At 48.6% G+C, this 13,500-nt stretch overlaps 1 protein-coding gene across 2 annotated transcripts in view; it reads left to right on the top strand.

Annotated features, from left to right (window-relative positions):
• The first annotated feature begins 5,848 nt into the window (after positions 1–5,848).
• The window catches only part of LOC129845795 (caM kinase-like vesicle-associated protein), a 15,680-nt gene continuing 8,028 nt past the window's right edge, over positions 5,849–13,500 (top strand). The window contains exons 1-2 of one of the 2 annotated variants that reach the window (XM_055913711.1): positions 5,849–6,876; positions 8,364–8,438. In XM_055913711.1, the coding sequence (XP_055769686.1) occupies positions 6,392–6,876; positions 8,364–8,438 (560 nt within the window). In that variant the 5' untranslated portion in view covers positions 5,849–6,391. The remainder of the gene's footprint in view (positions 6,877–8,363; positions 8,439–13,500) is intronic. The other variant, XM_055913712.1, reaches the window with a different exon arrangement.

Below are 13,500 nucleotides of genomic sequence, written 5' to 3'. Positions count from 1 at the left end.
TATAGTGGGGGTAGACCATGTTTTATAGTGGAGGTAGACCATGTTTTATAGTGGAGGTAGACCATGTTTTATAGTGGAGGTAGACCATGTTTTATAGTGGAGGTAGACCATGTTTTATAGTGGAGGTAGACCATGTTTTATAGTGGAGGTAGACCATGTTTTATAGTGGGGGTAGACCATGTTTTATAGTGGAGGTAGACCATGTTTTATAGTGGAGGTAGACCATGTTTTATAGTGGAGGTAGACCATGTTTTATAGTGGAGGTAGACCATGTTTTATAGACCATGTTTTATAGTGGTGGTAGACCATGTTTTATAGACCATGTTTTATAGTGGAGGTAGACCATGTTTTATAGTGGAGGTAGACCATGTTTTATAGTGGAGGTAGACCATGTTTTATAGTGGAGGTAGACCATGTTTTATAGACCATGTTTTATAGTGGTGGTAGACCATGTTTTATAGACCATGTTTTATAGTGGAGGTAGACCATGTTTTATAGTGGAGGTAGACCATGTTTTATAGTAGAGGTAGACCATGTTTTATAGTGGAGGTAGACCATGTTTTATAGTGGAGGTAGACCATGTTTTATAGTGGAGGTAGACCATGTTTTATAGTGGAGGTAGACCATGTTTTATAGTGGTGGTAGACCATGTTTTATAGTGGGGGTAGACCATGTTTTATAGTGGAGGTAGACCATGTTTTATAGTGGAGGTAGACCATGTTTTATAGTGGGGGTAGACCATGTTTTATAGTGGAGGTAGACCATGTTTTATAGTGGAGGTAGACCATGTTTTATAGTGGGGGTAGACCATGTTTTATAGTGGAGGTAGACCATGTTTTATAGTGGAGGTAGACCATGTTTTATAGTGGAGGTAGTACATGTTTTATAGTGGAGGTAGTACATGTTTTATAGTGGGGGTAGACCATGTTTTATAGTGGAGGTAGACCATGTTTTATAGTGGAGGTAGACCATGTTTTATAGTGGGGGTAGACCATGTTTTATAGTGGAGGTAGACCATGTTTTATAGACCATGTTTTATAGTGGAGGTAGACCATGTTTTATAGTGGAGGTAGACCATGTTTTATAGTGGGGGTAGACCATGTTTTATAGTGGAGGTAGACCATGTTTTATAGTGGAGGTAGACCATGTTTTATAGTGGGGGTAGACCATGTTTTATAGTGGAGGTAGACCATGTTTTATAGACCATGTTTTATAGTGGAGGTAGACCATGTTTTATAGTAGAGGTAGACCATGTTTTATAGTGGGGGTAGACCATGTTTTATAGTGGAGGTAGACCATGTTTTATAGACCATGTTTTATAGTGGAGGTAGACCATGTTTTATAGTAGAGGTAGACCATGTTTTATAGTGGGGGTAGACCATGTTTTATAGTGGAGGTAGACCATGTTTTATAGTGGGGGTAGACCATGTTTTATAGTGGGGGTAGACCATGTTTTATAGTGGAGGTAGACCATGTTTTATAGTGGAGGTAGACCATGTTTTATAGTGGGGGTAGACCATGTTTTATAGTGGGCGTAGACCATGTTTTATAGACCATGTTTTATAGTGGAGGTAGACCATGTTTTATAGTGGAGGTAGACCATGTTTTATAGTGGAGGTAGACCATGTTTTATAGTGGGGGTAGACCATGTTTTATAGTGGAGGTAGACCATGTAAAGGACTCTCAGAGAAACAAGATTCTCTGTTCTGATGAAACCAATATTGAACTCTTTGGCCTGAATGCTAGCGTCACGTCTGGAGGAAACCTGGCACCATCCCTACAGTTTAGCATGGTGGTGGCAGCATCATGCTGTGGGGATGTTTTTGAGCAGCAGGGACTGGGAGACTAGTCAGGATCGATTGAAAGATGAACTGAGCAAAGTACAGAGAGATCTTTGATGAAAACCTGCCCCAGAGCGCGCAGGACCTCAGACTGGAGTGAAGGTTCCACTTCCAACAGGACAACGAACCTAAGCACACAGCCAAGACAACACAGGAGTGGCTTCAGGACAAGTCTCAATGTCCTTGAGTGGCCCACCCAGAGCCCGACTTGTACCTGATCGAACATCTCTGAGACCTCAATATTGCTGAGCTCAACGTTCCCCATCCAACCTGACAGAGCTTGAGAAGATCTGCAGAGAAGAATGGGAGAAACTCCCCAAATACAGGTGTGCCAAGCTTGTAGCATCATACCCAAGAAGACTTGAGGCTGTAATTGCTGCCAAAGGTGCTTCAACAAAGTACTGAGTAAAAGAATATTTATGTAAATGTGATATTTATTTATTTATTTTTACACATTTGCAAAAATTGCTTTGTCATTATGGGGTTATTGTGTGTAGATTGATGAGGGGAACGTTTTATTTAACCCATTTTAGAATAAGTGTCACGCCCTGGCCTTAGTATTCTTTGTTTTCTTTATTATTTTAGTTAGGTCAGGGTGTGACATGGGGAATGTTTGTGTTTTGTTGGTATTGGGTGATTCTATGGTAAAGGGGTTGTTGGTGTAGTATATGGGTTTGGTGTTGAGTGTATGTGTCTAGCTGTGTCTATGTTGGGTGTAGTTCTAGGAAAGTCTATGGTGGCCGGAATGGGTTCTCAATTAGAGACAGCTGATTTCGGTTGTCTCTAATTGGGAGCCATATTTAAGGCTGCCATGGGCTTTAGCTGTTTGTGGGTCATTGTTTGTGTATAGGTATAGTTCAACGTAAGTAGTTTGTGTGTGCACTTACGTTTGAAGTTTTCACGATCGTTTGTTGTTTTTTCGTTATTGTTGTAATAGTGTGTCGTGTTCATCTTCGTCGTTATTAAAAAGAAGATGTATCCAAATCATGTTGCGCCTTGGTCCTCTCGTTCATGTCAACACGATCGTGGACAGAATGACCCACCTATATACGACCAAGCAACATGACCAGCGGCAACAGGAGCAATACAAGGATTCATGGACATGGGAGGAAATTTTAGACCGGGAGGTACCAGGAGAATATAACCGCCCCAAAGCTGAGCTGGAGGCAGCGAAAGCAGAGAGGCGGCGATATGAGGAGCTAGCTCGGAGGCAGGAAAAGGAACCTACAAAGGATCTGGGCTACACTACGTGGGAGGAGATCGACAGGTGGGCGATCAACCCAGGGAGAGTGCCGGAGCCCGCCTGGGATTCTCTGGCGCAGTGCGAGGAGGGATACCGGCGAATGGAGGCAGCACGACGAAGCGGTAGGAAGCCTGTGGGAAAACCCCAAAAATTTCTTTGGGGGGGGCTTAAAGGGAGAGTGGCGAAGTCAGGTAGGAAACCTGCGCCTACTCCCTGTAATTACCGTGGAGAGCGAGAGTACGGGCAGACACCGTGTTACGCAGTAGAGCGCACGGTGTCTCCTGTACGTGTGCATAGCCCGGTGCGGGTTATTCCACCTCCCCGCACTGGCAGGGCTAGATTGAGTATTGAGCCGGATGTCATGAAGCCGGCCCTACATATCTGGCCACCAGTGCGTCTCCTCGGGCCGGTTTACATGGCACCAGCCTTACGCATGGTGTCCCCGGTTCGCCTACATAGCCCGGTGCGGGTTATTCCACCTCCCCGCACTGGTCGGGCAACGGGGAGCATTCAACCAGGTAAGGTTGGTCAGGCTCAATGCTCAAGGAAGCCAATACGCCTGCACGGTCCGGTATTTCCGGCGCCACCTTCCCGCCCCAGTTCAGTGCCACCAGTACATACACCACGTAACAGGCTTCCAGTGTGTCTCCAGAGCCCTGTTCCTCCTCCACGCACTCGTCCTATGGTGCGTGTCTCCAGCCCGGTACCACCAATTCCGGCACCACGCACTAAGCCTCTTGTGCGTTTCCAGAGTCCTGTGCATCCTGTTGCTGCTCCCCGCATTAGCCCTGAGATGCGTGTCCCCAGTCCGGTACCACCAGTTCCGGCCCCACGCACTAGGCCTAATGTGCGTCCCCAGGGTCCAGTATGCCCTGTTCCTTCTCCCCGCACTAGCCCTGAGATGCGTGTCCCCAGCCCGGTGCCACCAGTCCCGGTACCACGCACCAGGCCTACAGTGCGCCTCAGCCGGCAGGAGTCTGCCATCTGCACAGCGATGACTGAACTGCCCGTCTGCCAAGCGCCATCTGAGCCATCCGTCTCCCCAGCGCCATCTGAGCCATCCGTCTCCCCAGCGCCATCTGAGCCATCCGTCTCCCCAGCGCCATCTGAGCCATCCGTCTCCCCAGCGCCATCTGAGCCATCCGTCTGCAATGAGCCTGCAAAGCCGCCCGTCTGCCATGAGCCTGCAAAGCCGCCCGTCTGCCATGAGCCTACTGAGCCGTCCGCCAGACAGGAGCCGCTAGAGCCGCCAGCCAGACAGGAGCCGCTAGAGCCGTCCGTCAGACAGGATCTGCCAGAGCCGCCAACCAGACAGGATCTGCCAGAGCCGCCAACCAGACAGGATCTGCCAGAGCCGCCAACCAGACAGGATCTGCCAGAGCCGCCAACCAGACAGGATCTGCCAGAGCCGCCAACCAGACAGGATCTGCCAGAGCCGCCAATCAGACAGGAGCAGCCAGATCCGTCAGCTAGCCATGAGCAGCCAGATCCGTCAGCTAGCCATGAGCAGCCAGATCCGTCAGCTAGCCATGAGCAGCCAGATCCGTCAGCCAGCCATGAGCAGCCAGATCCGTCAGCCAGCCATGAGCAGCCAGATCCGTCAGCCAGCCATGAGCGGCCAGATCAGTCAGCCAGCCATGGGCCGTCCCTCAGTCCGGAGCTGCAGTCCCTCAGTCCGGAGCTACAGTCCCTCAGTCCAGAGCTGCAGTCCCTCAGTCCGGTGCTGCAGTCCCTCAGCCTGGTGCTGCCCCTTACCCTGGTACTGTCCCTTACCCTGGTACTGTCCCTTACCCTGGTACTGCCCCTTACCCTGGTACTGCCCCTTAGTCCGGAACTGCCCCTTAATGCAGTGTGGTTAATGTGGAGGGGGGTCATTTGGAGGAAGTTAAGGAGGCGGTTAGGGATTGTGGTGACGTGGGGACTACGACCAGAGCCGGAGCCGCCACCATGGATGGAAGCCCACCCAGACCCTCCCCTAGACTGTGTAATGGTGCGCCCGGAGTTCGCACCTTAAGGGGGGGGTTATGTCACGCCCTGGCCTTAGTATTCTTTGTTTTCTTTATTATTTTAGTTAGGTCAGGGTGTGACATGGGGAATGTTTGTGTTTTGTTGGTATTGGGTGATTCTATGGTAAAGGGGTTGTTGGTGTAGTATATGGGTTTGGTGTTGAGTGTATGTGTCTAGCTGTGTCTATGTTGGGTGTAGTTCTAGGAAAGTCTATGGTGGCCGGAATGGGTTCTCAATTAGAGACAGCTGATTTCGGTTGTCTCTAATTGGGAGCCATATTTAAGGCTGCCATGGGCTTTAGCTGTTTGTGGGTCATTGTTTGTGTATAGGTATAGTTCAACGTAAGTAGTTTGTGTGTGCACTTACGTTTGAAGTTTTCACGATCGTTTGTTGTTTTTTCGTTAGTGTTGTAATAGTGTGTCGTGTTCATCTTCGTCGTTATTAAAAAGAAGATGTATCCAAATCATGTTGCGCCTTGGTCCTCTCGTTCATGTCAACACGATCGTGACAATAAGGCTGTAACGTAACACAATGTGGAACAAGTAAAGGGGTCTGAATAGTGTGTGTGTGTGTGTGTGTGTGTGTGTGTGTGTGTGTGTGTGTGTGTGTGTGTGTGTGTGTGTGTGTGTGTGTGTGTGTGTGTGTGTGTGTGTGTGTGTGTGTGTGTGTGTGTGTGTGTGTGTGTGTGAGAGAGAGAGAGAGAATGTGTGTGTGTGTCTGTGTGTGTGTCTGTGTCTGTGTGTGTAAGAGACCAATGCAGAATGATCCGTTTCTCTATGTTTTACTATTTCTAGGTCTGTTTGGGTAAAATTAACATTTATGTTTTAATCTATTAACTTCTGACAATGTTTCTTCCCCAAAAAGATATAAATATTGTCATTTAGAGCATTTATTTACAGAAAATGACAACTGGTCAAAATAACAATAAATATGCAGTATTGTCAGGCCTCGAATAATGCAAAGAGAATGAGTTCATATTACTTTTTAAACAACACAATACTAATGTTTAAACTTAGGAAGAGTTCAGAAATCAATATTTGCACATTAATGCTCTAAATGACAATATTTTTGTTTGGAATTTGGGAGAAATAATGTCAGTACTTTATATAGAATAAAACAATATCGGACAGGCCCTGCAAAACCTTTTTCATTATGATTAATTGTTTTACTGTCTGTTTTGCCATTTATGAATGTGTCATTCATTTTGTTTCTATAGCAGTAAAGGACAAATGCAATATTTTATCCCCCCCCAAAAAATTACATGTTTTTTGTTACCTAAAATTCTAAATTAAATAGATAAATGATCCATGGTGAAACAAATCCATATGTTAGCAAGTATCTGTCCTCACTCTCTCTCTCTCTGTCTCTCTCTCTCTCTGTCTCTCTCTGTCTCTCTCTGTCTCTCTCTCTCTCTCTCTCTGTCTCTCTCTCTCTGTCTCTCTCTCTCTCTCTCTGTCTCTCTCTGTCTCTCTCTCTGTCTCTCTCTGTCTCTCTCTCTCTCTCTCTCTGTCTCTCTGTCTCTCTCTCTCTCTCTCCGTCTCTCTCTCTCTCCGTCTCTCTCTCTCTCCGTCTCTCTCTCTCTCTCTCCGTCTCTCTCTCTCTCCGTCTCTCTCTCTCTCTCTCTCTCTCTCTCCTCTCTCTCTCTCTCTCTAGGAAGGAGTTCTGTGAGCTGTGTATGGCTAAAGACCGACAAACCAACAAGGTGTTTGTCTGTAAGAAGTTTCTGAAGAAGGACGGGAGGAAAGTACGCAAGGCTGCCAAGAATGAAATCCTGATTCTCAAAATGTACGCGATCCCGTTTAAATGAGTCTTTCTTCATGTATCTGAGTGGGAGTAGAAAGCCTGACAGAACATTTGAAAGCAGGCTTCTCAAAGTACAGCTGACAGGTTTTTTTGTTTTCTGTTTTCTATATTGATAAGCCAGGAAATCCACACACCTGGCATCCCAAATGAAACCCTGTGCCCTGTAGAGTCTACTACTTTCAACGCTGGTACAGGGAGCCATTTGAGATGTTCTCCTAAAGCAGGGAGCCATTTAAGATGTTCTCCTAAAGCGGGGAGCCATTTGAGATGTTCTCCTAAAGCAGGGAGACATTGAGATGTTCTCCTGAAGCAGGGAACCATTTGAGATGTTCTCCTGAAACAGGGAGCCATTTGAGATGTTCTCCTGAAGCTGGGAGACATTTGAGATGTTCTCCTGAAGCATGGAGCCATCTGAGATGTTCTCCTGGTACAGGGAGCCATTTGAGATGTTCTCCTGAAGCAGGGAGCCATTTGAGATGTTCTCCTGAAGCAGGGAGACATTTGAGATGTTCTCCTGAAGCAGGGAGCCATTTGAGATGTTCTCCTGAAGCAGGGAGCCATTTGAGATGTTCTCCTGAAGCAGGGAGCCATTTGAGATGTTTTTCTGAAACAGGGAGCCATTTGAGATGTTCTCCTAAAGCAGGGAACCATTTGAGATGTTCTCCTAAAGCAGGGAGACATTGAGATGTTCTCCTAAAGCAGGGAGACATTTGCATTCCGGATTTAAGTTCACACTCATACATTAATTCAAAGTAAATAACTAAACCCAGCCAGCAGGCACTGTGGATCTCCAGAAGTTCAGATTCACAACCAGTCAGCACACACTGTGGTCCTCAGTCCTCAGTCAGCAGACACTGTGGTCCTCAGTCCTCAGCCAGCAGACACTGTGGTCCTCAGTCCTCAGCCAGCACACACTGTGGTCCTCAGTCCTCAGCCAGCAGACACTGTGGTCCTCAGTCCTCAGCCAGCAGACACTGTGGTCCTCAGTCCTCAGTCAGCAGACACTGTGGTCCTCACTATTCAGCCAGCAGACACTGTGGTCCTCAGTCCTCAGCCAGCAGACACTGTGGTCCTCAGTCCTCAGCCAGCAGACACTGTGGTCCTCAGTCCTCAGCCAGCAGACACTGTGGTCCTCAGTCCTCAGCCAGCAGACACTGTGGTCCTCAGTCCTCAGACACTGTGGTCCTCAGTCCTCAGCCAGCAGACACTGTGGTCCTCAGTATTCAGCCAGCAGACACTGTGGTCCTCAGTCCTCAGCCAGCAGACACTGTGGTCCTCAGTCCTCAGCCAGCAGACACTGTGGTCCTCAGTCCTCAGCCAGCAGACACTGTGGTCCTCAGTCCTCAGCCAGCAGACACTGTGGTCCTCAGTCCTCAGCCAGCAGACACTGTGGTCCTCAGTCCTCAGCCCGACGTAGTCAATAGAAACCAGTGTATGTGTCTGAATGCCTCCTCCTCTGGCTGTTCCAGGGTCAACCATCCAAACATTCTCCAACTGATCGACACGTTTGAGACGCGGAAAGAGTACTTCCTCATCCAGGAGGCGTGAGTAGAGTGTGGGTCTACTGTATTCATGACCTCCAAGGCCAGAGCAGTGTAGGTTATTGCTCCTCTCTGCATCAGAAGAGGTACACTATCTTAGCTAGAGTAGATATTTACCCTGAATTAAACTGCTGCATTGGTGACACACCACTGTGTTCCTAAAGCAGTACTCGGGGAGTAGGAGAGTTTGAAAATAAAAAGGTTCATTTATTTTATTTTTAATTGAAAATAAAAGACTAACAATCGTTATCAAAAATCAGCATGAGCTCGCGATGACTGTCAACACACTCACACACGTCTTACAGCTCATTGGGTTAGCTCTGGGCTCGGAGGGCTCTCATTGGATAACTGCGATTAGTTTAAAACAGATTGCAACAGATATAAAACAGGAGGCGTGTGACGGGGAGGCGTGAGACGGGGAGGCGTGAGACGGGGAGGCGTGAGACGGGAGGCGTGAGACGGGAGGCGTGAGACAGGAGACAGGAGACAGGAGACAGGAGACAGGAGACGTGAGACGTGAGACAGGAGACGTGAGACAGGAGGCGTGAGACAGGAGGCATGAGGCAGGAGGCGTGAGGCAGGAGGCGTGAGGCAGGAGGCGTGAGACAGGAGGCGTGAGACAGGAGGCGTGAGACAGGAGGCGTGAGACAGGAGGCGTGAGACAGGAGGCGTGAGACAGGAGGCGTGAGACAGGAGACGTGAGACAGGAGGCGTGAGACAGGAGACGTGAGACAGGAGACGTGAGACAGGAGACGTGAGACAGGAGGTGTGAGGCAGGAGGCGTGAGGCAGGAGGCGTGAGACAGGAGGCATGAGACAGGAGGCGTGAAATAAAAGTAGAGTGATAAACTAATGTAAGGTAATAGAGAGAGACCAGGGTTAATAGAGAGAGACCAGGGGTAATGATAGAGAGGCCAGGGGTAATGATAGAGAGACCAGGGGTAATGATAGAGAGGCCAGGGGTAATAATAGCGAGACCAGGGGTAATGATAGAGAGACCAGGGGTAATGATAGAGAGGCCAGGGGTAATGATAGCGAGACCAGGGGTAATGATAGAGAGACCAGGGGTAATGATAGAGAGGCCAGGGGTAATGATAGCGAGACCAGGGGTAATGATAGAGAGACCAGGGGTAATGATAGAGAGGCCAGGGGTAATGATAGCGAGACCAGGGGTAATGAGAGAGAGACCAGGGGTAATGATAGAGAGGCCAGGGGTAATGATAGAGAGACCAGGGGTAATGATAGAGAGACCAGGGGTAATGATAGAGAGGCCAGGGGTAATGATAGCGAGACCAGGGGTAATGATAGAGAGACCAGGGGTAATGATAGAGAGGCGAGAGGTAATGATAGCGAGACCAGGGGTAATGATAGAGAGACCAGGGGTAATGAGAGAGAGACCAGGGGTAATGATAGAGAGACCAGGGGTAATGAAAGAGAGACCAGGGGTAATGATAGAGAGACCAGGGGTAATAGAGAGACCAGGGGTAATGATATAGAGACCAGGGGTAATGATAGAGAGACCAGGGGTAATGATAGAGAGACCAGGGGTAATAGAGAGACCAGGGGTAATGATAGAGAGACCAGGGGTAATGATAGAGAGACCAGGGGTAATGAGAGACCAGGGGTAATGAGAGAGAGACCAGGGGTAATGATAGAGAGACCAGGGGTAATGATAGAGAGACCAGGGGTAATAGAGAGAGACCATGGGTAATGATAGAGAGACCAGGGGTAATAGAGAGAGACCAGGGGTAATGAGAGAGAGCAGGGGTAATAGAGAGACCAGGGACAATAGAGAGAGACCAGGGGTAATGAGAGAGAGACCAGGGGTAATAGAGAAAGACCAGGGGTAATGAGAGAGAGACCAGGGGTAATGAGAGAGACCAGGGGTAATAGGGAGAGACCAGGGGTAATAGAGAGAGACCAGGGGTAATGAGAGAGAGACCAGGGGTAATAGAGAGAGACCAGGGGTAATGATAGAGAGACCAGGGACAATAGAGAGAGACCAGTGGTAATAGAGAGAGACCATGGGTAATGATAGAGAGACCAGGGGTAATGATAGAGAGGCCAGGGGTAATAGAGAGAGGCCAGGGTTAATAGAGAGAGAGACCAGGGGTAATGAGAGAGAGACCAGGGGTAATGAGAGAGAGACCAGGGGTAATGAGAGTGACCAGGGGTAATGAGAGAGAGACCAGGGGTAATAGAGAGAGACCAGGGTAATGAGATAGAGACCAGGGGTAATAGAGAGAGACCAGGTTAATGAGATAGAGACCAGGGGTAATGAGATAGAGACCAGGGGTAATGATAGAGAGACCAGGGGTAATAGAGAGAGACCAGGGGTAATGATAGAGAGACCAGGGGTAATGATAGAGAGAGACCAGGTGTAATAGAGAGAGACCAGGGGTAATGAGAGAGAGACCAGGGGTAATGATATAGAGACCAGGGGTAATGATAGAGAGAGACCAGGGGTAATGCGAGAGAGAGGCCAGGGGTAATGATAGAGAGACCAGGGGTAATGAGAGAGAGACCAGGGGTAATGATAGAGAGACCAGGGGTAATAGAAAGAGACCAGGGGTAATGATAGAGAGACCAGGGGTAATGATAGAGAGAGACCAGGGGTAATGCGAGAGAGACCAGGGGTAATAGAGAGAGACCAGGGGTAATGATAGAGAGGCCAGGGGTAATGATAGCGAGACCAGGGGTAATGATAGAGAGACCAGGGGTAATGATAGAGAGGCCAGGGGTAATGACAGCGAGACCAGGGGTAATGAGAGAGAGACCAGGGGTAATGATAGAGAGGCCAGGGGTAATGATAGAGAGACCAGGGGTAATGATAGAGAGACCAGGGGTAATGATAGAGAGGCCAGGGGTAATGATAGCGAGACCAGGGGTAATGATAGAGAGACCAGGGGTAATGATAGAGAGGCGAGGGGTAATGATAGCGAGACCAGGGGTAATGATAGAGAGACCAGGGGTAATGAGAGAGAGACCAGGGGTAATGATAGAGAGACCAGGGGTAATGAAAGAGAGACCAGGGGTAATGATAGAGAGACCAGGGGTAATAGAGAGACCAGGGGTAATGATATAGAGACCAGGGGTAATGATAGAGAGACCAGGGGTAATGATAGAGAGACCAGGGGTAATAGAGAGACCAGGGGTAATGATAGAGAGACCAGGGGTAATGATAGAGAGACCAGGGGTAATGAGAGACCAGGGGTAATGAGAGAGAGACCAGGGGTAATGATAGAGAGGCCAGGGGTAATAGAGAGAGGCCAGGGTTAATAGAGAGAGAGACCAGGGGTAATGAGAGAGAGACCAGGGGTAATGAGAGAGAGACCAGGGGTAATGAGAGTGACCAGGGGTAATGAGAGAGAGACCAGGGGTAATAGAGAGAGACCAGGGTAATGAGATAGAGACCAGGGGTAATAGAGAGAGACCAGGTTAATGAGATAGAGACCAGGGGTAATGAGATAGAGACCAGGGGTAATGATAGAGAGACCAGGGGTAATAGAGAGAGACCAGGGGTAATGATAGAGAGACCAGGGGTAATGATAGAGAGAGACCAGGTGTAATAGAGAGAGACCAGGGGTAATGAGAGAGAGACCAGGGGTAATGATATAGAGACCAGGGGTAATGATAGAGAGAGACCAGGGGTAATGCGAGAGAGAGGCCAGGGGTAATGATAGAGAGACCAGGGGTAATGAGAGAGAGACCAGGGGTAATGATAGAGAGACCAGGGGTAATAGAAAGAGACCAGGGGTAATGATAGAGAGACCAGGGGTAATGATAGAGAGAGACCAGGGGTAATGCGAGAGAGACCAGGGGTAATAGAGAGAGACCAGGGGTAATGATAGAGAGGCCAGGGGTAATGATAGCGAGACCAGGGGTAATGATAGAGAGACCAGGGGTAATGATAGAGAGGCCAGGGGTAATGACAGCGAGACCAGGGGTAATGAGAGAGAGACCAGGGGTAATGATAGAGAGGCCAGGGGTAATGATAGAGAGACCAGGGGTAATGATAGAGAGACCAGGGGTAATGATAGAGAGGCCAGGGGTAATGATAGCGAGACCAGGGGTAATGATAGAGAGACCAGGGGTAATGATAGAGAGGCGAGGGGTAATGATAGCGAGACCAGGGGTAATGATAGAGAGACCAGGGGTAATGAGAGAGAGACCAGGGGTAATGATAGAGAGACCAGGGGTAATGAAAGAGAGACCAGGGGTAATGATAGAGAGACCAGGGGTAATAGAGAGACCAGGGGTAATGATATAGAGACCAGGGGTAATGATAGAGAGACCAGGGGTAATGATAGAGAGACCAGGGGTAATAGAGAGACCAGGGGTAATGATAGAGAGACCAGGGGTAATGATAGAGAGACCAGGGGTAATGAGAGACCAGGGGTAATGAGAGAGAGACCAGGGGTAATGATAGAGAGACCAGGGGTAATGATAGAGAGACCAGGGGTAATAGAGAGAGACCATGGGTAATGATAGAGAGACCAGGGGTAATAGAGAGAGACCAGGGGTAATGAGAGAGAGCAGGGGTAATAGAGAGACCAGGGACAATAGAGAGAGACCAGGGGTAATGAGAGAGAGACCAGGGGTAATAGAGAAAGACCAGGGGTAATGAGAGAGAGACCAGGGGTAATGAGAGAGACCAGGGGTAATAGGGAGAGACCAGGGGTAATAGAGAGAGACCAGGGGTAATGAGAGAGAGACCAGGGGTAATAGAGAGAGACCAGGGGTAATGATAGAGAGACCAGGGACAATAGAGAGAGACCAGTGGTAATAGAGAGAGACCATGGGTAATGATAGAGAGACCAGGGGTAATGATAGAGAGGCCAGGGGTAATAGAGAGAGGCCAGGGTTAATAGAGAGAGAGACCAGGGGTAATGAGAGAGAGACCAGGGGTAATGAGAGAGAGACCAGGGGTAATGAGAGTGACCAGGGGTAATGAGAGAGAGACCAGGGGTAATAGAGAGAGACCAGGGTAATGAGATAGAGACCAGGGGTAATAGAGAGAGACCAGGTTAATGAGATAGAGACCAGGGGTAATGAGATAGAGACCA

This window comes from Salvelinus fontinalis, unplaced genomic scaffold, assembly GCF_029448725.1.
Source record: "Salvelinus fontinalis isolate EN_2023a unplaced genomic scaffold, ASM2944872v1 scaffold_0368, whole genome shotgun sequence".
Lineage (NCBI taxonomy): Eukaryota > Metazoa > Chordata > Actinopteri > Salmoniformes > Salmonidae > Salvelinus > Salvelinus fontinalis.
This window is presented reverse-complemented; position numbering and strand designations above follow the sequence as displayed.